The 25,039-nt window shown below is 45.6% G+C and overlaps 2 protein-coding genes and 1 long non-coding RNA gene across 15 annotated transcripts in view; 1 reads left to right on the top strand and 2 right to left on the bottom strand.

Annotated features, from left to right (window-relative positions):
- Nucleotides 1-4,898, bottom strand: part of Zbtb24 (zinc finger and BTB domain containing 24) — a 20,382-nt gene extending 15,484 nt beyond the window's left edge. The window contains exons 1-2 of one of the 3 annotated variants that reach the window (XM_039098907.2): nucleotides 4,719-4,898; nucleotides 1-506 (exon numbers count right to left, since the gene is read on the bottom strand). The exon at nucleotides 1-506 is cut by the window's left edge and continues 474 nt beyond it. In XM_039098907.2, the coding sequence (XP_038954835.1) occupies nucleotides 1-475 (475 nt within the window). In that variant the 5' untranslated portion in view covers nucleotides 476-506; nucleotides 4,719-4,898. Of the gene's footprint in view, nucleotides 507-1,033; nucleotides 1,211-4,718 lie in introns of those variants that run through there. The other 2 variants (XM_063279330.1, NM_001098667.2) reach the window with 2 other exon arrangements.
- Nucleotides 4,899-5,366: 468 nt separating this feature from the next.
- Nucleotides 5,367-12,141, top strand: LOC120098942 (uncharacterized). 3 transcript variants are annotated; one of them, XR_010061143.1, is made up of 5 exons: nucleotides 5,367-5,604; nucleotides 7,652-7,734; nucleotides 8,503-8,717; nucleotides 8,806-9,245; nucleotides 9,975-12,141. It is a non-coding gene; the product is annotated as an uncharacterized LOC120098942 (long non-coding RNA). The 3 variants fall into 3 exon arrangements; XR_010061142.1 differs by lacking the exon at nucleotides 9,975-12,141 and having other exon boundaries at nucleotides 8,806-9,750; XR_005497739.2 differs by lacking the exons at nucleotides 7,652-7,734; nucleotides 9,975-12,141 and having other exon boundaries at nucleotides 8,806-9,324.
- The window catches only part of Ak9 (adenylate kinase 9), a 216,438-nt gene continuing 198,741 nt past the window's right edge, over nucleotides 7,343-25,039 (bottom strand). For 8 of the 9 annotated variants that reach the window (XM_017601822.3, XM_063279679.1, XM_017601825.3 and 5 more), the window contains 9 exons: nucleotides 23,166-23,367; nucleotides 21,279-21,425; nucleotides 20,954-21,174; nucleotides 13,649-13,845; nucleotides 12,135-12,304; nucleotides 11,285-11,383; nucleotides 10,491-10,593; nucleotides 8,597-8,711; nucleotides 7,343-7,823 (listed from right to left, as the gene is read on the bottom strand). In XM_017601822.3, the coding sequence (XP_017457311.2) occupies nucleotides 7,621-7,823; nucleotides 8,597-8,711; nucleotides 10,491-10,593; nucleotides 11,285-11,383; nucleotides 12,135-12,304; nucleotides 13,649-13,845; nucleotides 20,954-21,174; nucleotides 21,279-21,425; nucleotides 23,166-23,367 (1,457 nt within the window). In that variant the 3' untranslated portion in view covers nucleotides 7,343-7,620. The remainder of the gene's footprint in view (nucleotides 7,824-8,596; nucleotides 8,712-10,490; nucleotides 10,594-11,284; nucleotides 11,384-12,134; nucleotides 12,305-13,648; nucleotides 13,846-20,953; nucleotides 21,175-21,278; nucleotides 21,426-23,165; nucleotides 23,368-25,039) is intronic. The other variant, XR_005497738.2, reaches the window with a different exon arrangement.

The following is a 25,039-nucleotide window of genomic DNA, read 5'->3' as shown; positions in this document are numbered from 1 at the left end:
TCAGAGGATCATTCTTCTTATTGGAAATAACCACCACCGGAGTACCTGAGCAGTTCAAGGCCGGTGGCTTTGGGGAGTTATGGCTATTCTGGAAGTCGGTGTAAGCCTTTACCAGGTCATAGACTTTTAAGAATTGGGCAGTAGCCAGGATTTGTTCTGTCATTTTCTCACTGGCATGTAGATAACCTGTATAGATAAATTCCAGCAGGATACCAAAGGTGTCTGCAACCATGCCTTCCAGCATATAAATGGACTGGCCAATCTCGCCCTCTTCCGCAAACATCATTGAGAAATACTCGCTACTGGCAGCCAGTAGGGCTTTATGAGCTCGGAAATGCACATTCTCCACGATCAAAGTAATATCGCAAAGAAAGCCCTTCTTCCTCTGATCCTCAAGACTAGCCAGGACAGTGTCACTGTGAGTGTCTGAGTGTACAATAAGATGCCCAGAAGGCTCAGGTGTTGTGTCCGCCATTTTCTCCAGAAGACTCCGAAGAGGTTTAAATCTGAAATAAGAAAACGATGCTTATTTAGGAAGAAGTACTGTCTAAGAAGACCCGTGTTCCAGCTGTCACAAACCAGTTTTGCCATTACCACCTTCTATTTAGAAAGCCAAGCCTTGGGTCCCTCCCCTTGTTGCGGCTACCCTGCTGGATACCTCTCCAGTGTCCGTGTAACCTCTTACGGTCTGGAATTTCCTCTGGAAATTACAGAATGGGATCCAAAGTCTACACGGAGGCCCTCCCTTCCACTAACTTTGTAATTAAACTTTCAAAGTGTGGCGGCATAATGTTGGAGTTGGGGCTAAGTTGTCTCGACACCACACAAGGATAGCTGTTTCGTCTTTGGGAACAAATGAGAAATATGGGGACGAACCCACACAAGGGAGATCTGCGGTGAAATAACGCACGGGTCCAGAGGCCCCGCTCTGAGCAGCAGCGCCCGGGGAGCTCTGTCCCAGGCCCCGGGCCTGGGTCCCGCGGGCGTTCCAAGGCACAAGGCCCGAGGCCGAGTCCACCAGCCGCGGACCTACCTGTCAGGGCCGGCCGGCGGGGTCCTACTACAGTCAGTCCACCGGGCTGCCCAGAGGACACCAAGCCGGGCCTGTCGCCGATCCACGCCCCCGGCACCACTGCGCGTAAGCTCCCGGCTCCCGGCGACTGTCAGCCCGGAAGCGCGCGCACACAGGCCGCCGCCGGACCACGTGACCGCGTAGCCCCGCCTCGGGGGCGGGCTTTGCTGTGGAATCCGGAAAGGGAGGGTCTGGTGCGGAAGCCTGTCCATCTGCGGAAGTTTACCCCCAGTTACACCGCGGTCTCTCGGTGGAGAACTCTGTCGACTCCAAATCCGCTGATTCGATGGCGAGCCTAAAGACGGAGGTGGCTTCAACCGTTCATCACACACCCCTTATCAGCAGATATTTACTTCCTGAATGTCTCTCTCCCCAGGTTACTCATCCTCAGCGCCTGTTTAATCTATAAAATGGAGGCGTTAACTCCAGTGCCCACCTGGTAGGGTTAGAATGGGCTTAGTGCTTGGCTTGGCTACCATGACTAAAATAATCGCTGATTTTATTTAGATTTCTGGCACTTCTAAGAGGCTGTTGAGAGTTTCAGTTGTCTCAGGGCAGTGTTGTTCCCTCTGAGACCTAGGGGTGTGGGGGAGTTCTCTACATACAAACCTACCTGGGTAGTATCTGCTGTGGCTCTCCTGTGTTCCGGATTGATGCTCCTAAGCCCCACTCAGATTCGTTCCGGACCTACTTCCAACTGTGCGGGCAGCAGCTTCCGCTCAGCGTTTATGCATCTCTTGTACCTAATTATTTCTACTTCGTCCACTTCCAGTTCTAAATTTGCCATCTATGTCGTCCACGATTTGGAAACTAAAGATGGAATTACCAGTCAGACTCTTCCATTCTTACTAGTTTTTATTAAAAGCAGCTTAAGCCACTCAGGTTCTGAGATTTCCCCTTTACCCGGAGCTGCCTTCGAATCCTTCAGATTGTGGGCATCCTAGTGGGATGCCGGGAGCTCTGCTTGACTTGTGCATTCCAGAATAAACAAGGGTGGTTGTGGGGTTGGGGATTTAGCTCAACGTTAGAGCCCTGGGTTTGGCCTTCAGCTCCGAGAGGAAAAAAAAAAAAAAAATAGAAGGAACAAGTGTCAGTCTTTCGACTTAGCTTTCACAAAGGTTTTTGTTTGTTTTTGGTTTTCTGCTGAAAGAATTGCAGTAAAAACCCCACAGAGCCATAGCTAGATCAAATTTACCAAATAATCTGTACTTAAGTGAGAAGCTGGTTATCACTAACGGTGTCACTAGGAGCTAGTCACCCGGAACCAGTCTGAGGAAGATTGCCCGAAAGGGCTGGTTGGATAACAAGGCTGAGGTGGTCAAACTGAACTCGAGGTGCGTGCGACTAGATAACCGTAAAGATATAGGTTAATAAAATGAAAACGAACAAAATTTAAAATGCTAAAAATGTTTATTGCTTTGAATTCTGAAGAATTTAAAATGTCAGCTCAGAGCAACAATCTAGAGTGTTGAAGATATTGACGGTAATGTTATTACTTGAATGAGTAAGATTGCTTATAGAGGAAATAGTGAAATAAGTGGGTTATCCAGAATTTTTCCTTTTTCTTTTCTAATGTTCATTATTCTGCCCCTTCCCACCTTGGAAGGCTGAAAAAAGAGAGAGAGAAAGAGGAAGAGAGAAAGGTACAGGGGAAGAGAGAGGGAGAGAAAGAAAGGAAAAAAGAAAGAGGAAGAGGGGAAGAGAGAGAGAGAGAGAGAGAGAGAGAGAGAGAGAGAGAGAGAGAGAGAGAGAGAGAGAGATGAGAGAGATCTCAAGGACTTTACCAAGAGAGCCTCCGGTCTGCCATATGAGCCAGGTCTATGGAGAACTTGATAAGAGGAGGGAAAAGACTCATCATTAGTTGATGGATGACGGCTGTGGAAGTCCTCTGTGGCAGTGGACGGTGACAACCTCTGTGAGGCCTGGAATGGGTGGCTGACATCTGCTGAAGAACCTGTAGTCCAAAACCCGTCATGACTTCCAGGACTTCCAGAAGAGCTGTTCAACAGTACTAGGACAGCTTTATAGCCCCCTTCTCTTCCTCCTCACCACTCTCTCTGTCCTTCTTTTCACTAATTCAGTACTGCTCTTGTTTCCAGTCCCTATCGTTTGCACTGCACCTAAGTGGTGTGTATTGGCTTTGGAAAAAAAAAATCTAATTGAGCCTGGGAGAGCTCCTGAGACTATACACAATATACACTTGCTTTTATACCGAGGGCTGCCAGCAGCCCCTAGCACAGGTCTGATGTGCTTGGAGTGCCTTTTATCCCTGGCTAGAATTTTTCAATTTTGATTTTTTCCCCTCTAATTTCACCTGTCTTGATTCTGATAGGTTATTTAATTCGGATGTTCCCCCCTGGAGAGAATTGTTCTCAGAGCCACCCCCGAATTATTTGGAGATGTATCTTTCTCCTCTCAGTTATTCATTTACAAAAGCAGAAAACCAAACCAGACCAGACCAAGCCAGAAACACTCTCCTCAGCTACATAACTGATATTCCGTGTTCAAATTTCCTCCCCTCCACCTCCAGTGTATGAAATTTTAATACATTTACTGGATTCAGTATATTTTTCAATTGAGAATGAAATAAAAATATATCATAAAATTTAAAGTATTAAAAGTATAGAACGTATTCCTTTGAATTTTGAAATGCTTGCTCATGTTGGCTCACAGTCAGCTGTAACTCCAGTTTCAGGGGATTCGGTGTTTCCTTCTGACCTCTGAAGGCACCAGGCATGCGTGTGGCGCGGTCACAATGCTCGCACATGTAAAATAAGTAAATCTAACAAGATTAAAAATGTGTAGGAATCTGATCCGATGATGTATGATATTCAGCGGGAGACTGTCTGACACACGGGGAATGGTGAACTGTCTGCACCTCTCCCGTATAAGCCTCTGCATGTCTGAAGCTGCATATGCATGTGTGTCAGGGACCTGCACCGGCCATCCTGGGGAATTTAACATCCCAGTGCAGGAGTGCCTGCACACTGTTGAGAGATGTATTTACTCAGAGGATATGATCTTGAGGGAAGAAAGGGGAACCGTGTGGGGTTCGGGTCCTGGCTCAGCTCAATGACATCTTCCTGAGGGAGAGGACCATTATCTACACCTGTCCTGGATTCGGAATCTCCAAAACAGTGGCAGTTGAGGCACTAAATCTCACAGGGCAGCATCTTTGAGGTCATGAAAGTCTCAGAAGCTACAGACGTCCTCCTCCCCCCTTCCTGTCCCCAAAGAGGAAACAGAGAGGCTTAGCAGCTCTGTGATTGGTTGCTGCTTCTTTTCTGGCCGACTTGAACTCCAGACAAATCACTGTAAAGTTGTTTAGTGGTTGCTGAACCTGAGCCTGAAAGAAACTCGCCCAACCCTAAGGCAACCCCCCATCAGTTCATATGATTTACTGTAGTTATCACACAGCATAAAAAGTCTAACACGCTAATAGTACAAAATTAAACAGCATTTTAAGTCATTCCCGCTGAGTAAGATAAAAACATGATTTCCAAAGCTTGATGCCAGCCTAAGATCTGGGACGAAGAAGAATGTGAAACAAGAAACGGAAAATCAATCGCTCACAATGACCCTATAAGCCAAATTTCTTAAGCCTTTACAGAAACCCCATACCCCATACCCTATCATGGGTACCCACCTCCACAGAGCATCCTTGTCTCATCGTAGCCTCCTCTGTGTGTACACTGTCTTGGTGAGTGTGTGGACCACAACCCTGGTATTAGGTACTTCTTTCTTTGGGATCCAAACTGAGCCCACTTGGGATGGCTTGGGGTACTGTGCATGGGTTCCTAGACCCAGCCTTAGGATCATGGGACTTAGTAGAATCCAAATTAGCAAGCATAATCCCTGGTCAAAGGATGTGCAGAGGCGATGAACTTGCTCTGGGGAATGTGGGATGATTCTTGGAGGTCCCCAAAATACTTGGAGCCACTCAGCATGGGTTGCTGCCCCCAAAACTTGAAACTTGGAGGACATGGAATACGCCGCTGGGCCAAATTGCTAAAGGATGCTAGTATACCTGTGGGCTGAAAAGACAGGGCATGTGTAGAGAGCGGTGCGGCGAAACAAAGATGGCGCCGACATCCAGCCTTGTCTGGATATAAACGACTTACTGCGCATGTGCAGGCTTGTCCCCTTGCTAGGGCTCCCTCTAGTGGTGAACAGCGGTACTGCACATGTACGGTTTATGCACCAGGTGTCAGTTGACCGTTAATATGCTAATGAGGTGATTCATTCTCCGCCAATCCCTGGAGGACAAGTAGTGGGGTGATCCATGCCCCACCAATCCCTGAGAGATAATTAGCATACTGTTGTCTATATAAACCGAGCGATTTTGCTGCTCGGGGTCCCTGTTCAAGAGAGCTGTAACACTGAGAAGAGCTGTAACACAGTAAAAGCATGTTCGCAGAAGAATCCTGTTGTCGCGCGTCCTTCTTGCTGGCGGGACATTGGGCGCGCGACAGGCATGGAACTCTCGTTAGGATGAAAATGTCAATCAAATGTAGTCTGGTGGTGAGAAAATGGTAAATTACAGATATTAAAAAATTGAGTATGTGGATTGGGTGGCTGGAGAGATGGCTCGGGAGTTAAGAGCACTGTCTGCTCTTCCAGAGGACTTGAGTTAGATTCAGTGCCCACATGGTGGCTCTCGATCATCTATAATTCCAGTTCCAGAGTATTTGGCACCCTCAGACACACACACACACACACACACACACACACACACACACACACACACACACACAGGCAAACCATCCAGAAAGACAGAAAAAAGAGGGAAAGAAAAAGAAAGAAAGAAAGAAAGAAAGAAAGAAAGAAAGAAAGAGAGAAAGGAAATAGAATAAGAGTGGTTGGTGCTTAAATCCCTAGAGAAAAAATCTGTAGTCAGCTCCCATTCTTCTTTTAGGGTTTTGGGGATTTTTTCACCCCCTCTTCTTCTTCCAGCCTTTTGTTCTCCTCTTCCTCCTCCTTTTTGTGAAAGTGTTTTCTTTTTTTTTTCCCCAGCCTGAAACAGTGTTCTTATATACCGGGCTGACTTTGAACTTGGACTGTTGTTACGTAGATGACCTTGAACTTCTGATCCTCCTGCTTCCACTTGGAAAGTGCTTGAATCTCAAGCATGTGCCAGTATGTCTGGTTTTTATATGAAAAAACCAGCGAGGGGTTGGGGATTTAACTCAGTGGTAGAGCACTTGCCTAGCAAGCGCAAGGCCCTGGGTTCGGTCCCCAGCTCTCCCCTCCCCCCTCCCCCCAAAAAAAGAAAAGAAAAAAAAAAAACCAGAGAGGATGGGACCTAGGGTTTCCTGCATCTTCCAGTCAACAGACATCCCCAGCTTTCTAACTTTTAAGAACTGTTATATTATTAGCCCCCACCCCCGCGCACACAGGCATAAACTCATTTTAAAAAAAAAGATTTGTTTTTTATTATTTTAATTATGGGTATGTGTGCTTATCTGTGCATGTGAATGCAGTACCCACAGAGGCCAGAAGGGGGCATTAGCTTCCTGAAGCTGAAGTTGTAGACGCTTGTAAGCTGTGCTAATAGGACGCTTTCTGAGCCCTCTCTATGGCACTACATTTTTCCTAGTTAACATTTTAGCTGTTTTATACAGCCGCTAAACATTTGTTCTAATTTAAAAACTTGTTCAAATCTAACTTAGTTTTCCCCTCCCTTATACTCTTTTGACATATTTCATAAAACAATCTGGACTGTTATCTGGTGACGGAGTCGGTTGTGTTATCTGTTGATTCTAAACCAAGATTGGTGTTTTCCATTCACGGAGGGAAAGAATTCAGGGCCTGGGCAGAATTCTGCCAGGCTTTGGATCGGAAGAGAGCAGTTTGGCATCAGCTACAGATAATTACACGCTACAAACAGAGACTGGTTTTCTACAGAAAATGTGAAAGGAAGGAAAGAAGAAAGAAAAGGCCAGGCATAGCAGCACACACCTTTTTCTTTTTAAATTGACTTTACATCCCTATCCATCCTGGTTCTCCACACACAGTCCCTCCCCTGTTCTTGGGAGAGGGTGGAGCTCCCTCCGCTGTTGCAACCCCCATCCTGGAACACACGTCTCTGAGGGGCTAGGAGTGGCGCACACATTTCATCTCAGCACCGGAAAGGCAGAGGCCGGTGGAGCTCTGTGAGTCTGAGGCCAGCCTGGTCTGCCTAGTGACCATTGCCCAGGATAGCCTGGGCTGTGCAGAGAGGCCCTGTCTCAGTCTGGCCTCCCCAAAATATAAAAGAAGAAACAAAAGAAAACAGGTTTAGTACGTATTTTAATATTTCAATAGCATGCCTATTTTGTGGGAGCATCAAATTCAGGGGAAAAGGGAATAAACTTGAAAGCTGTATTAATACCCAGACGGTGACCCTTCCTGGTTAAGTAAGGGCTTTGAGTCCATCTGGGGCCCAGTAACTACACAACGTCAGGCAGGAGGGAAATACACTTCGGAAAATGCAGGGTTTAAGTTCTGCTTCTTCAATTCCCTCGCCCTTGGAGACTTCTGGGATTTGGGTCTCTGTAACCTAAGCAAAGCTACCCAGTAACTGGGTCTATGTTTTTCAAGGACATAAACGTCTGTAGCTTATGATCGAAGTCGATGGGTCTGAACTGAGGCTCCTTGAACTTCCGGGTCATCTTGGAGCTGAGGTACGTGATGAGTTCACACCTTTCCACGAACTGCTCCATCTTCTTTTTATATTTTTTTCTCGAATATTCAGAACCCTTGGGGTTAAATGCTGTAGAAAATGTCACAGAGTTGTGAATGTTTTCTGACAGGTGGTTGGAAAGCCATCTGACAGAGGAGAACTTAACGTGTAACTAACTAGACCACACCCAGCTAAGGGGGAGATGGTCCCATCCCACTTAGGTTAGAGGGATGTCTATCTTAGATCATAATTTTCTGTGTTCACTTTTCTCTGTGGCATGGGTTTTTGAGTGCTGTTATATTATTTATTACCCTGGTTTTATTTATTATAATATTAATGTTATGGTATCAGGGATTGAGCCTAGGGCTTTACATATGCTAGGTCAGTTCTCTACCACCGAACTACATTCCTAGAGCTCTGCATTTGTTTGAGAGAAGGTCTCACTGTGTAGACCAGGCTGCCCTTGAACTCACAGAGATGTGCCTGTCTCTGTCTCCCAAGCGGTAGAATTAGAGGTGTGCACCGCCATGCCTGGTTTAAAGGTTTGTTTTTGAGACAGGGTCTTACTAAGTTGCCTGGGCTGTGCTAGAGCTGACCCCATAGCCCAGGCAGGCTTTGATCTTGCAATCCTTCTCCTCGCCTCCTGCATGGCTGGCCTTTAACAGTTACCAGTGCATAGTCCTTGATTTAAAAACTGGGGATTTCAGTTTTGATATTTTCCTATAGATATTTACCCTGTATTTCATTTGCCCCCCTCCCATGCAAACAGGTAACCAACCCAGTTTAACAACCCTGTCTACCACATGTGGTACAACGAGTGCCAGGCTCTCCGAATGGGGCCTCGTTCCGAGAGGCAGGCATACCTTTGAGATGGAACGCTATGTAAAGGAGCACAGACCTCCTCACACTTAGGAAGGGGAGCTTGGGTTTCAGGTTCCCGGCTGCATTCATTGCCTTGATCAGGGATGTTGCTGTGCCCTGCAGGTAAGAGACGACTTAAATCAGTGTACGTTTGAGTTCAAGTTCGCTCTGAATGCAGACAGATAAAAGCCTTTTCCTTTTCCTCACACAGCCTTCCTGGGATGGGGATGATAGACGACCATCTAGTCAACAGGAAAGACACACACCACACTTCACACCACACTTGATGAGGAGATAAAATATAAATGGACATCGTGCCGGCTGGTGGCGGCCACATGCCTGACGTTGACAAAGAAAGAAGGGGTTGCCCTGGCCCATCTCTGCTTGTGTAGTTGGCACTGATGGCCTGCCTTCTACGCTGTGTTCTTGGCCACATGACAAGGAATCCCAGAGACCACAGGGTCACCAAGTTTGTGAAGCTGTGAAGTTAAAGAGGCCTTCTAATAAAACATGACCTTATAAGGACACTCCTCCCTGCAAGATCCTCCTTGGCATGCTGGTAGTGAGCCTGTGGAGGGCTAGCTTTGTCTCCATGGCTCCTTTTTGGTTTTCTTTCACATTTTTTTGAGGCATTCTTGCTATGTAGGTCAGGTATGTGTCATTGAAGGCTAACTTTGTAGGGAAATTGACAAAAATAAAGTGGTTAAGAAGTTGCGACAAAGGTGTAAAACTGTGATTTTGACATTCATGTTGCAGAAATAAAAGTAATAATCATAGTAACGTTAGAAGGCTAGTGAGATGGTCCAGTGGGTAAGACCCACGTAAAGTTGGAAGGAGAGAACCAACTCTGCAAAGTTGTCATCCGACCTCCACACACATGCCATGATTCATGTTCCCCTCCAGTGCACAGAAGCAGGTCGTGCAACCTGAGTGTGTGCACATGTACATGGACACACACACACACGCACACACACACAAATAATTAAAAGTTAAATAACTTTGAAATACTATTTGATTAGTGATGAATTTTACTACCTTTAAAAATAATGATATCGGGGCTGGGGATTTAGCTCAGTGGTAGAGCGCTTACCTAGGAAGCGCAAGGCCCTGGGTTCGGTCCCCAGCTCCGAAAAAAAGAACCAAAAAAAAAAAATAATGATATCTAGATGAATAAAAAGTGATTTGAAGGGTTGGGGATTTGGCTCAGTGGCAGAGCGCTTGCCTAGGAAGCGCAAGGCCCTGGGTTCGGTTCCCAGCTCCGAAAAAAAGAACCAAAAAAAAAAAAAAAAGTGATTTGAACAGACAGTTTAATGTGCATTTGGGATCAAACGTGGGTTTTGTATCTCATCTACCTTGATGCTGTGATTAACTCTTTTGCAGAGTAATTTAACCTTTGGGAGGTCAACAACATTTCAAATCATTAAAAAAAAAAATCCGACTGCACTAAAATTAAAAAGAAAGAAAGAAAGAAAGAAACTAAGCCACACGTCCGGTTTACATGTAAACAGTTTGATGACAACGCATTCCCCTTCACTACGGTGCAGCCAAGCATTAAATACAGGACAGCACAGATTTGTGTGAACAGCCGCCTTAAATGAAGAGTGCTTTACAACTTAAACCAGAAAACTGGGCTGGAGAGACGGCTCAGCGGTTAAGAGCTCTGACTGCTCTCCCAGAGGTCCTGAGTTCAATTCCCAGCAACCACATGGTGGCTCAGGACCATCTGTAATGGGATCTGACGCCCTCTTCTGGTGTGTCTGAAGACAGCTAGTGTGTACTCGAATACATGAAAGGAGGAAACTTTGCCGGAACCTCACTGCGTCAAATGTGGAAGTGACTGTGGGGAGAACACCCTGAGTTCTTTAACATGCGTCATAGAAAGCCATACAACAGAACCTGTTCCAGGTACCCAGGCAAAGGCAGGCTGGTGAGGTGGATGGATTCCTTGGGCGGGGGAAGTTTGTGCGGAAGCTTCTGGTCCCAGTATTTCATTGGCAACCTAGGAACGCAAAGCTCGTTAGACACACGCTCACACATGCGTGTGCATACAGACACAAGTATGGGGCAAAGCTCACTGCCTGCTTTATCTACGGGAGGAAATTATACAAGAGGCAAGACTAGGGGTTCTAGGAGTTTCTTTTGCTTTTCAATTTCACAAAAGGTCTCATGTAGCCCACTCTGAAGCTAAGAGCAACTTTGAACTCTGAATTCTGCTTCTATCCTTGGTCTATGTGTGAATGTGTGTGTATGTGTCAGTGTGTATATGTATATGTGTGAGCATGCGTATGTGTGTGTGAATGTGTATGTGTGTGTGTATGTGCCAGTGTGTATATGTGTATGTGTGACTGTGTGTATGTGTGTGTGAGTGTGTATATGTGTGTGTGTAAATGTATGTGTGTGTGTATGTGCCAGTGTGTATATGTGTATGTGTTACTGTGTGTATGTGTGTGTGTATGTGTACATGTGACTCTGTGTGTGTGTGAGTGTGTGTGTGTGTATGTGCCAGTGTGTATATGTGTATGTGTGACTGTGTGTATGTGTGTGTGTGTATGTGTATGTGTGACTGTGTGTGTGTGTGTGTGTGTGTGTGTGTGTGTGTGTGTGAGACTTCCCTTCCCCTCCCACAGTTCCAAGCTACATTGGACACGGACATGGAAGACAATAATTTATAATTTGGTGAGTAATCTCACCTCAGGAATTTCTGGAGTTTTTCTTCGCTCTCACAGATGTATATGCGTCCGCGATACTCTACAGCATATTCGTTGTCACCAGGCACCAGGGCTTCATATCTGGAAGGTCAGAAACAAGAAAACACACAACAAAAGCACTGAGGAGTTAGTGTGTGTGTTGTATAATTAACATGTAGTGCTGCGTGAGTGAAGTGTACTGCGTGTCAAGAGTGTTTCGTTTTCCTGCCTGTGCGGAAAGCAGCATTCCCCTGAGTAGTGAGCACGATAAGACTTTCTGGGCTGCGGAGGTGGCTCAGAGCTTAAGGGCATGGGCTGATCTTGAGGGGGCAGGAGTTGGAGTCCCCAGCACCCATGGCGGGTGGTTCACAACTGCCTGTTCCAGGGGATCGGTCGGGTGCCCTCTTTTGGCCTCTGTGGGCACCATCGTGCATACGCTGGTTCTCTTTCTGGTGATGTAAACCAAGAGAGTTCTCAAAGGGGAGAGCTTCACTGTAGTATAAAATAATAATTGAAAACAATATTTGAAAATCAGAACTATTATTAAAGTGACTTTCCTAAGTTAAAACGCTCTGTAGGTGTTTAGCTTACACTAGGGAGAGCTGGTTTCCATTGTGAAGTGGAAAAGTTAAACGGAGAGAAGTGCATCTCTGGGGTTCCAGCATAACCTAACCTCTGGCTTACACACACACACACACACACACACACACACACACACACACACACACACATGCGCACACGCACACAGGGACACACACACATGCACACAAACGCAAACGATTCCTTAAAACACTGGTTTGCCCCACTGGTTTGGAGCAGGGCGTGGGTCTGTTGTCCGAGCGTGAGGACCTGCCTTTGTTTCCCATCCTTGTAAGTCACTGGGCAGTAACCCTGAAGCTCAGCCGACATAGGAAAACGACTCTTCAGCTCCGACAGTGTCAGCCTCTTGGGAAGCATGTCATCTGGTGGGAGCGGATGAGGTGCCAAGGGAGGCACATACAGTTCTGGGTTCTTCAGAAATTTCTGTTAAGAAAAGAGGTACAGCAGCAAAAAGCATTTAAAACAGCAATGACACGCCAACGAAGCCGCCCCTGGAGGCTGTCCAGGTCCTTTCCCGTTTCAGTAGTCTTTCAAGGCGTCCGAGAGAAGTTATTGCAACTTCTTCTCTCATAAGTTCCTCAGGACAGTAATCCCAAGCAATTAAAGGTCTCCTCTTACTCAAAAATACACTTTTAGTTCATATTCTACAAGGACTGGGGGGCTTTAGACACCTGCTAGTCCATCTCTGCCCTTTGGGGGTTCTCCAGCATCGGTAGTGACTCTGCAAAGGCCCAGAGCATCTGTCATGACTTCTGCTTCGAAAGTTCTAATTATGCTATAAACAGTAAGAAATAGGCACCCCGCCCCTGGTAAAATTAAAACTCTCATTCTTCAGAGGAAAATAAAGTATTCAGATTAGTTTTTTATTACTGTCTTCAGTTATAAACCATATATATGTTATCAAGTCACAAACATCAAAATACTGGGATCAGTACATGCTTGGGTGTTTAAATCCATGGGTACGAGTAACCTATTCTCCATATCCGTGGGTTCTGAGGCCTCAGATTCTGGTTAGATATATTCAGGAAAAGTCTGGTTATTTTTTAATTTAAACTGAATATGTATGGCATTTCCTACTTTCAGCATCCCCTGGACATGTAAGTACAGTGTGTTGACTACCTACGCGGCATTCACACAGTGTTAGGTATTATAAGCCATCCAGGAGTAGCTTACCAGATGTGGGAGCATGTGTACAGGTTAGGCTGTATGCAAATGCTACCCTTCTCTATACTTTGCACCCACAGAATTTGGCGCTTTTGAAAGGGATGTTTTAGAACCAATCCCCACAGATGCTGGGGATAACTGGGAAAGTCTAATGGTTTTGTTCTTGTTTGTTTGTTCTTTGTTTTAAATATGGAAGACAGCTTCATTCCTACTAACTTTAGTTTTCCTAACTCAGCCCTTGAAGCTGAACCCCTGGGTGTCTTTCTGTAGGACGAGTCTTGTGGTGCTTCATAGCTCTTCCACTGGTGACATCCAACCGTTGGCTTTACCTGCCTGATAGGCTACCCATGATCCACCACTAACCAAAGCCTTCCAAATATGCCTAGGGGTTGGGACCTATGCTTTGAGAAAGCCTAGGGGTCGGGTAGTGTCAGAGCTACGCTTCGAGTTTCTCACTGATTCCCAAGTCACAGGCTCCAATGATGGGGTTCTTGGTCCCAATTCTCTGAGTCTTCCCAAGGGCGCCTGCTTTTCTCATTTGATGAAGCTCAAGACAAGTTATTTTCTTCCCTCGATGAATATTCACATGAGAAACAGACTTACGTTTAGCTTTTCCTGGGAACTCATTTTATAATAGTGTCCCCTGAACTCTGCTGTGAATTCCAAGCTGCTAGTTACGGAGCAGTCAATTAGTTCATTGGACTCTGCTAGGCTGACAGGGCAGAACTGTTTAAACTCTCCCAGGCGAGAAATCAGCTCCTCAGGTGTGATGCATAGCTTGTCAATGCACGCGGCTTTCCCTGTTATTAACACATTAACTATCACCATATATTTCCACAGGAAATACAATGATTAAACATTAAAATAATTTCAGTAGACACCATTGTATTAACACTATACATTAAAATTCTAAATGATAGAGTAAAAAAATAATGTCATTATCAATGTGTGTGGTGGTGGAGGTCTACAGTCCCATGTTCTAGAGGCTGAAGCAGAAGGATTGCTTCGAGTTTTAAGTCAACCTGGGCTCCACAGTGAGAACCGGTTTTAAAACAAGCTAGCAAGCAAACAAAACGAAAGTTTCTCTTCGTGCCTGCAACCTCTAGCCTACCACTCACTGTAAGAGGCACTCCCTGTTGGGTTTATGCCATTTTTAATTTTTTCCCTCTATACATTTGCATATATACATGTCTTTTGCATATAGTGTACGTAGTGGTTTGAGTGTGCTTGGCCCGCAGGGAGTGGTTCTGTTAGGAGCTGTGGCCTTATTGGAGGAGGAGTGTCAGGGTGGACTTTGAAGTTCATCCCAGTTTGGAAGAGTCAGTTTTTCTCCTGGCTGCAGTTGGATCAATGAACGTTGTCCTTTGTAAGACTTGCCTTGGTCATGGTGTCTGTTCACAGCGATGGAAACCCTCACTAAGGCCCTGTACTTATGCCATTACGCTTAAGCATTACTTTGCAACTGACTTATCAGTTCTTTGTTGTCCTTGACTTCTTTCTTCGTTGACCCAGTTCTTTAGATACATTAATTTTGGTTTGTTTATTCCGCTCCAGAAAACACTCTGATATTTCCCAGGCAGCCTTTATCTTGGTGTCATTGTGCTTCAGCCTTCTGGGTGTTGGAATTATAGGAGTGCTCTACCTTTCCTGGCTACCCAATTCCTTTGACTGTGTGCATAGTATTCTATTATACAATGCATTATATTATATATAAACTGTAAATATATGACCGTTAACTTATGCATATAAGTGGTTTACTTAAATAATTTATCTTTGTTTACTATCCTTGTTCTAGTTTTAAGGTATCATCAACTATAAACATGTAACAAATAATAGTTATGCATGCATGTGTAATATATATATAATATACAATAGTTACATATATACACACATGCATATATAGACATATATATACATATGTATACATATATATACACACACACATATAGACATATATATACACACACACACAATAGTTACATCTGTGTGAATAGGCATCTACACATGCAACACATACACAAACGTGCATACACACATGAACACACACAAACACACATGCACATGCACATATATTTATATTCGAACAAGTATTGTCTACACAATTCTAATGTTAATTTGCTCTGGTGGTTTGAAGGTTCTTGGCTCATGGGATAAGTGGCACTGTTAGGGGGTGTGACCTTATTGGAATAGGTGTGGTCTTGTTGGAGGAAGTGTGTCACTGTGTAGGTGGGCTTTGAGGTCTCCTAGTGCTCGGGCTCCATCTAGTGCAGAAGAGACCCCCCCCCCCGCCCTCAACTGCCTGCAGAAGACAGAGTCTCCTCCTGGCTGCCTTTGGTTCAAGATGTAGAGCTCTCTGCTCCTTCTCCAGCACTTGGCCATGCTTCCCTCCGTGGTGATCATGGACTGACCCTCTGAACTGTAAGTCAGCCCCAGTTAAATGTTTGCCTTTGTCAGAGTTGTATCGGTTATGGTGTCTCTTCACAGCAATGAACCCCCAAGATACTGGCAGTCCAGCAACAGGACGGGCATTGGGAAACACTGTCTTATTGGCTGTCGTGTCCCACTGACCGTCTAAAAGCAAGCAATGGCCAGTGAGAGCGCAGCAGCATTCCCAGAACGGTCCTGAGGATGCTCACTGCTGGAATGCAAGTCTGCAAGTGGAAAAATCTGCAGCTCGACTGAACCAACAGAGCTGAGTAGAGCCTTGACTCCACTTCTGAGTGTCACAAAGATGGATACCAGCCACGAACTGTGACCATTCCATTAGGTCCTGGTCCACTCCGAAGAGCTCAGAGTGGCAACTGGAGAGAGTTTATAAACATCTTTGTGTTTTTCACAGTTCAGAGGTCTCTGGAGTGTTGTTACTTGCCTGAAGACAGAGTGATGTTGGTACTTTCTGTATACAACTCTCGATGCCTGATTACCTAATTAACTCTGCTAATTTGATCATACATCTGACTATGTTGCTATTGGTTGTCATCGATTGAACCTAAGTCTGCTTGGTTCACTGTGAACCGTGAGGATCACTGAAGGACATAGGCTGTGCTGCCCCATCTCTGGTACTGCTGTGGATCTGTGCCCTGCGTTTTTTATTGTACCTTATAAATCTGTTCCCACTGTATGTGGGTATTTGTTTCTAATGAAAAAGGATATACACCCAGCACATGCCTTTAATGCCAGAGAACCGGGGGCAGAGGCAGGTGGACCTCTCTGTGTTCAAGACCAGCCAGGGCTACATAATGGGATCCTGTCTGGAAAAACAAACAATGAGCTCTATACCACAGGATTAGTCTTCTAGGCTCGGCTGTGTCTTCTTAAAAGAGACATTGAATCTTCATAGCACATTTGAATGTGACCTTGAGAACAAAGATAGATAAAGAGACTGAGGAGCATGAAATGACAGAAAGACAAAAAGAATGCCATTCAGTGACAGAGACAGGGTTGTTGTGTGACTTCATTAGCCAACAATTGCTGGCTATGCTGGAAACAAAGAGAAAGGAAGGTCCTTCCACAAAGTCCTCAGAGACAGCATGACATTGCTAACACCTCGATTTTGAACTTCTTGCCTCTTGAGTTGGGACACAATACATCATTGTCATTTAATCCACTCACTTTGGGTACCTTTTCATAGTATCCCTAGGACATTAAACCAATTCCAAAGGCCAGGACTTCTGTCTTGCTGGCTCTCTCACTTTTTCTTGCCTTCCTAAAGGCTGCTTCACTTGGAAGACACGGTTGCCTGCTGAGTGTAGTGATGTAAACCACTAACCCTGCTGTTCAGGAAGCCAGGGTTTGAGGCCAGTCTGAGAGTCACGGCAAATCTCTGTCTCAAAAAGCCAGCAAATAAATAGATTAATAATGATCTAGGTGACATCAGCCATTCCAGGCATGACTAGTGAGAGAATTACAGGGTCACAGAAGCTTCCGTTGAGATTTTAAAAGAGGGCTGGGAGTTCAGTCAGTGTGCGACAAGGTCACTATCTCTCTAGGTGACTCTTGACATGGTCTTGCACAAAGCTGTGTTGGTGGGGTCTAAGACAAAATGGAGAAGCAAGGATGTTAGGAACGCCAAGAACACAGAAGGTCTGCTGAGGAAAGCAGAAGGGAGTGGAAGGAGCCAGCCTAAGCAAGAGACCGTGAGGACCATACATAGCTAGCTAGCTTTGGGGGTAGGATGGGGCTGCTCAACCCTGGTTTCATTTAGATGACAACATTACAAGTCTCAGATAGTGGCCATGGAGCTGTGGTTCTGTCATTTGGTCTGATAATGACTTGTTGGGCTTCTATTCCTTCTCCCTTTTAAGAGTGGGATTTACCCGGTGTTGTCATAGCTCAGCACATGTAAATTTCTTTTTCCTTGGATGAGAAAGGTGTGCCTTGGGGTTGGGGATTTAGCTCAGTGGTAGAGCGCTTGCCTAGCAAGCGCAAGGCCCTGGGTTCTGTCCCCAGCTCCGGAAAAAAAAAAAAAAGAAAAAGAAAAAGAAAAAAAAAAAAAGAGGAGAAAGGTGTGCCTTTCAGTTCAGAGAAGACTCAGAATTTGGACTTTTGAGCAATGGAGGCTCTGGAGACTAAATGCACATCGCATTATGAGACAGCTAAGAGCCTTTGGGAGCCCAGGATGGAGTGCTATGGTTTGAATACAAAATGTCCCTCGTGTAAAATGAAGGCTTGGCCTCCAGCTGTTGACATCATCTTGGGGTAGTAACAACTTAAATGAAGAAGTAGGTCATTGGGGCATGACTTTGAAGGCTGGATTTCACCCACTGGTCCTGTTCTTCCTCCCTACTTCCTGGGTGCAACACAGTAGCAAAGCTTCCTCTTCCACATCTTCCCCACAGTGATGCAGCGCCTTACCACAGCCTCGAAACAACCACCACAGCCAGGAAGCAGCCACTACAGTCACGAAACAATCACAGTAGACAGGATGGACTCAGACCTTTGAGAGTCTATTGTCTTTCCCACATGAGATCACCTCCTAATACTGTTCTTCTCAGGCAGGTGCCATGGCAGCAAGAAACAAACAGCATAGCATGCAGCTCAATGCTATCTATTCTAGCTTAACATGTGAACAGCCCTGTATTCAATCTACAAAACAACAACAACAACAACAACCAACGAAACAACAACAAAGCCACGATACTAAAAACTCAAAATGCGTTGAGGACCTGAGACTACAGGGAGTTTATGCTTACGATCCTGGCACTTGGTAGGCTGAGCCAATAGGATCTCTGTGAGTTGCAAGGCCGGGGGCATAGAGCCAGAGCCTGACACAAAAAGTCAGTGGGGAGCGGAGAGGAGGAGAAGGGCATCAAGAAGAATGAGAGGAAGGAGGGAGAAGGGGAGAGGGAGGGAGAGAAAGAGTGTGGAGAAAGGGAAAGGAGATGGATGGACGGATGAATAGATGGATGGGTATGTGTATGATGAAGGGAGGGAGGGAGAGAAAGACAGAGAAGCACAGGGAAGAAAAGCAAATTTGATAAAGGGATTCATGGATCAAAATGAAGGTGCTTCTTGCATAGCAAAGACAGCAACCAGCAAGAAGAGAGAGCTTACGGTGCAAGGGAACGTCCTTGACAATGGGGTTAACACCAGCATATATAAGGAATGTGTGAACAGTTCAACAGTATAAAAACAAACAAAACAACCAGCTGACCAATGGTATCATGGTTTGGGTCTGAAATGTCCCCCCAGGCGCCTATGTATGAGCACTTGGTCTCTACCTGTTGATGCTGTTTGGGGAAGGTTATGGAATCTTTGGGAGGTGGAGCAGGTGGGTCGCTGGGGCTGTAGGCCTTGTAGTTTATAAACACGGGGTCATTTCCACTTCCCATCCCCTTTCTGCTTGGTTTCCAGCAGCCACTACAGCTTTGAACAGCTCCCACAATCACCATGACTTCTCTGCCATGAGGACCTGTATCCCCTCAAACTGGAAGCCAAGTAAATTCTTCATCACTTAAAGTTCGTTCTTGTCAAATATTTGGTCACAGTGATGAGAAAAGCAACAAATACTGACATAAACAGGTATTTTCTCACAAGACATGGCCAACAAATATACAAAAATTTCTCAGCCCCAGGAGTTATCAGAGAGATGCAAATCAAAACCACGGGGAGGCACTACCTCATCCCAGGATACCTACAGTAAAATAGAGAAAGGAATCATAAATGCTGGCAGGGATGCATGTGGAGGGGGTACTCATACACTCACTGTCAATGCAGCCACCACAGACAACAGTATAAAGGTTCTTCAAATGATCAAAACTTATAACCATCATTTGATCTGGCCACCTCCAATTCATAGTATAAATACAAAAGAAATAGAATAAACGCATCAAAAGTGGTAGGCACTCACACTTTAAATTCTACATCTAAGACGTATAATCAACCAAAGTATCCATTAGTGGATTCATGGATAAAGGAAATGTATTCTATACGCAATGAATTCTGTTCAGTCTTAAATAACAATGAAATACCATCACTTTTGGGGAGTAAAACTGGAGGCTCTGGAAGGCCTCATGATTAGCTAAATAATCCAGTGATTGAAATGTAAGCGTTAACATTCTGGACCGCTAGCCATTGTGCTCGTGTCCTGACTCCTCACACTGTTCCACAGAGGGGTGCACTGATGGCTGGGTGTGGAGCCGCTCATCAAGCACACGCATGGCCTTGGGCTGTGTCCGCTTGCACTGGCCAGGAAATGTGCAGTGATGATGTGTCCACGGAAACAAAGAAGTGAAATGCAAAACTAGAGAAATAAGCTCGAGTAGCATCTGCCGCTGATTACCATAAATAGTCGCGTTGACATACCCTGCTCTGCTTGGGCTGTGCAGCAAAGAGCTCAGGCTGGGTAACAGACTCAGAACAAAGATTTGTTGCAAGACAGTTGTGGAGATGAGGAGGTGCAAGAGGCAAACGTCAGTGGGTCTAGTGTCTGATTGGACTGTCCTCTGACTGCTGGCACTTCCTCATACAGAAGGGACAAATGAGCTCCCCCAAGTCTTCTCATAGTGAAGGGCTCAGACAAGTGCTGACTGCATTACCCGATTATGTCAGAAAGGCCCTGGGGCCTCCTAAACTGTTGCATTGTTTAAATGTAGGTTAACTTTCCAGATATGGATTTTGGGGACCCACCAACATTCAGTTGGCATGGTATATTTAAAATACTAATTGTCAAGGCAAAGTTTCGATTTAATAAATTATACAAGCAGGGACAAGGTGTGTGTTATGGTTTGCATATGCTTGGCCCAGGGAGTGGCACTATTAGAAGGTGGGGCCTTGTTGGAGGAAGTGTGTACTGTGAGGGTGGGCTTAGAGACCCTCCTCCTAGCTGCCTGAGGATGCTTAGTCTGTTCCTGGCTTCCTTCAGGTGAAGATGTAGAACTCAGCTCCTCCTGCACCAGGCCTGCCTGGATGCTGCCATGTTCCCACCTTGATGATAATGGACTGAACCTCTGAACCTGTAAGCCAGCCCCAGTTAAATGTTGTCCTTTATAAGACTTGCCTTGGTCATGGTGTCTGCTCACAGCAATAAAACCCTAACTAAGACAGCATACCGAAATTTTAAGTTCACACGTTGTTTTGTTAAAAGAATATTTTTCCTATCATTTGTGTGGTAGAGGCAGGCAGAACTCTGTGAGCTTGAGGCCAACCTGGTCTACAGAGCAAGTTCCAGGCCAGCCAAGGCTACATAGCAAGTCTCTGTCAACAAATAAAAAGATAAAGAGAAAGAAAAGAAAAGTCATCTGAGGTTGCTCTGTGGGGTTGTCCTCTGGCCTTTATACTCCTCTGCACACACATGAACCTGCACACCACATATGTACATACACATGAATGCAAATGTATACACAAGTGCACACAAATGTACACACACACACACACACACACACACACACACACACACACACCCCTTACCTTCCTTTATTTTCTCCATGTATGTCTGTATGTACTTGTTCATCTGCTGGATGTCTTTGATGACTTCATTCCATACCCACCATTTACTGTGGAACCCGTCAATCACATGCCAGTTTTGATGCTGCCGTTGATAAAACTGCCTGATCTCATTGACATTTTTACGGTACTTTGCGTTCCTATAGGCTATGATCTGCGTGCTGTTGTGCATCGGATAAGGCATACTAAGGAGGAAACAGGGAGGGTGGAAAGCTGTTGACGGTGTACAACGTCCCCTGTAGAGATGGTCAGGCTCACCCCGCTCCCGCAGCTCCCTTGTGAATATTACCCTTGTTCACTCTTCTTCTCTAAGAGCAGTCTTTTGAAAATCTCCTTAGACGGCACATCCAACTCAAAGATGATCATGGGAATGATTGACCTTGCCTCCAAGAGTTCCACCTGGTGTGGGGTGACGGGGTAGCCATCGATGACCACACTAACAGACAAACAGAAAGGCGGAAATCCCACAGTTCTTTTCTCTCATGATTCTCTTATGTCCTTCAGAGCAAATTTCCGTCTCTGAGTGCTCTGGGGCTTTCCCTTACGATACTGTTTGTTTGTTTTTTGTTTGTTTTGCTTTTTGGGCTATATCTTTATCTTTGCATTGTAACCCTTCGTTATCCCTAGACCTTAAGGTGGGCAGAGTACCCACGGGCACAGCTTTGAAAGTGGAAGGAGGAGACACACATTTATATGTTTGTACGCTCAGTGCTACATGACTAAGTTTTGGTAGAATTGGAGAGTCACACTTTGCAAACTGTGTGTCCTTGGTGTTATTAATATAAGCACGAACAACAGAATGAATGTAGCCAATCCAGATTTGAAGCCTGGTATACAAGCTCTATGCCTTTGTTTTTAATAAGCTAGGAGAAAGTTCTTTCTACCCCTTAGAGTTGTTTTAAAGGTTAGGGAGCAGGCGTGAGAACCAATGAGACAGGGCATCCCATGTACTAGTAAACAGTCACAGGTATTCTGTGAAGAGATATTCTTGTTGTAGGAGAATGGAAAGTTTGGGAGGAATTTGGGATGGGGGAGTCTGAGAGGCGCCCACACAAGCGAGTAAGCACAGAGTGTGAAAATCAAAACCCAACAGTCTGAGATAGCGAGGTCGTCTATCAAACTGAAAACAAACAAAATATATTGTCCCCCAGAAATTCTATGAGTGGCCTCATAGTCAAGGCAGCAAGCTGGCCATGTGGTTGATGGCCAGCCGTAAAGGTTTGTAAGTCTTGAGTGACAGGGTGCACTCGCCAGCACTCTCCAGCAAAGTGCAGGCTTTAGAGAGAAGTCTCTCAGCAGAGATAATGACACAGCCACCCCACTGTAGAAGAGTCTGCAAGAGAATGACATTCTTCTCTTTTAGACAGAGAGTGGTTACTTCTATACACTGGGAAGGGCCACTTGAGTGACTCTCAGGACCGGGGACGTAAACCTAGGGTGGACAGGCAGTCTTCATGCTGGAATTCAGATGAAATAACCCTGTGACCCAACCAAAGTTGTCCTCATGGGGGAAAACTGAACACCAGGGGAGAAGTAACAGTGAGGACACGGCCCTTCCTCTCCCAAAGGTTGTCACCCCCTGCTCACTGGTCCCTGAAGTGAGAGAAACCATTCAATGACTTGACTCGAACCCACCAACAGAGAAGAGTCTGAAGGTTCTAACTATACAGTGTCTTCACAGAGCCAGGGGAGTCTAAGACTGGGACTCAGGACCAGATTGCACCAGGGTTCACCGGGGCGTGACCAATGGCTGTAATGGACAGCAGGGGAGGGTGAACTGAGGATGAAGTACTCAATGTTCCTGTGCAAATATGGCATTAGAGGAGGGGCACTGCTCCCTGTCCGGGGACCTGAGCCGAAGGGGAACGGTGTTCCTGGGACCACATCATCTGACGGAACAGTGAGAGCTACTGAGGGAGGGGAGCAGGTGGCCCTCCCTGTGGGCTGTGCAGGACTTGCTACAGACAGTAACGAGGGCTGTGGGCTAGTTGGCCATGAATCCAAGTCATGGATCTTGATAGGACAGCGCTCAGTTTCCCTGTAAGTGCTCAGCCCGAGAAGTAGACTGTTCCCCTCCCCTTCACGGGCGGGCGCTCTAAACCTTTTTAAATAACCCGAGCGAGCGAGCGTCCCGACAGTTACTCCCCGCCCCTTCCGCCCAGTCCCGCCCACTTACCCTACAGTGTTGCACACACTGTCCAACAGAGAGATGTCTAAAGCTTGAATAGCCAGGTCGTCAGGCACCGTCATCCCTTTGTGAAGATGCCAGTTTATCCTCAGCGACAGCTCTGCCTCTGGGTGATTGCTTAACATTCCACGCAACGCGTCTCCCATCGACAAACATTTTAAGCCGTAGTCATTTGCCAGCTGTTTGGCAACTGGAAAGACACGAAGCGGGAAGCCTGTTTCACTCCACAGGTTCGACAGCGAACCTTACCTTTCAGATTCGGGCCTATGACATAGATGACAAGTTTATCTTCTTCAAAGAACCATCAGGTTTGGGAACTTTAGGACCTGGTTAAGGAACATACTAGGTTTCTTCTTTCTTCTTTTCTTTTTCAAACAATCAAACCCATGCTTAAGCAACATGTTCCTTCTGTGCAAAGTAGCAAGTTTTGGGGAAGCATTGTAGCAATCCTGTGTAGACTTGGTAATTTGGTTTACTGTTAAAGATAACAATGTAGCAAGACTACTTCATAGGATTCGCCACTCCGCAATCCATCTGTGGATTCTGGCCTGCAGCGAGGATAGCAAATCCTAGACACCTGGGTCTCAGTCCACCCTCTAGGAAATATTTTAAATGGCATACTTTACATTTTGTTCTTATTTTTATTTTTTCCATGTGTATATCTTGTGTACTACCTGTGTGCAGTACTACAGAGGCCAGAAAAATATTTCAGACTCCCTGGAACTGGAGTTATGGACAACCGCAAGCTGGTATGTGGGTGATAGGAATCGAACCCCTGGCCTCCAGAAGAGTAACCAGTGCTCTTTACTGCTGAGCCATCTCTCTAGCCTGCTACTTTATATTTTGATAGTGATTTATAGCTTAGGAGACAGTTTTTTTTTTCCCTGTGAATTGATTTGGGTGGCATGAAAATTGAATTCTAACTTTACAGCTATGGGGAGCCGAAACCTGCTGATAGAACAGAGCAGCAGAGGTCAGATAAAAATCCCAGAGCCTCAACATTGGTTTTCCTACAAAGTCTGGAACCAGGTCTGCCCAGAGCCTAAGGCTAAATGAGTTTTCAGAGGCAGGCGTACTGTTAAAATCCCTCTGCACTTCACAGACAGACGAGAAGTCAGCTTGTTAGGGGTGTTTTCAGCCCTGGAAATGGAATTTTATTTCTATTGAGAATATTCTGTTGTGCTTGGGAAATGCAGTTATCTTGAGGACATTTAGAATCCGACTCCTTTGCCATATTAAGAAATTTAAAAATTAGAAAGAGAAACTTAAAAGTGTGTGTGTGTGTGTGTGTGTGTGTGTGTGTGTGTGTGTGTGTGTGTGTGTTTCTTCTGAGACAGGATCTTTCACTGGCCTAGACCTTTCCAAGTAGGCAGGCTAGCTGGCCTAGGGGAACTGTCCATCTCAGCCCCCCTAGACTGGGATTACAAAATCTGCACCACCATATCCGATTTTTTCTATGGGTTCTGAGCTAGACCTCAAGTCCTATGTCTTTAGTAGACACTTAGGCCATTGAGTCAACTCTATAGATCCCTCCACAAACAATGCAAAAGAATGATTTTTTAAAAAAAACAACTAATAAATTAAAAAGGTTACAAATAAGTAGCTGGGTTAAGGAAGACAGTGAGGGGTATGAAAATAATTTCAATAAAGTGGAGGAGAGGAAAGGCACAGGGAAGACTCCAGAGGCATCACTGTGACGAGCAGGCGTGTGGAGGAGAGATGGGGGAGAAAGAGAAGCAGGACAGTCTGCGTACTGTGAATCGAGTTAGAGACTCGAGGGCGGAGAGAAACAACCTGATGTGAGCATCCTGCACTGCCACCTGAGGCCATGGTGATGTCCCAGTCTGTGCTGCTGCTGACGG

The sequence above is a fragment of the Rattus norvegicus genome, chromosome 20 (genome assembly GCF_036323735.1).
Source record: "Rattus norvegicus strain BN/NHsdMcwi chromosome 20, GRCr8, whole genome shotgun sequence".
Taxonomy (NCBI): Eukaryota; Metazoa; Chordata; class Mammalia; order Rodentia; family Muridae; genus Rattus; species Rattus norvegicus.
Note: the sequence above shows the minus strand (reverse complement) of the source record. Positions and strands in the feature narration are given on the sequence as shown.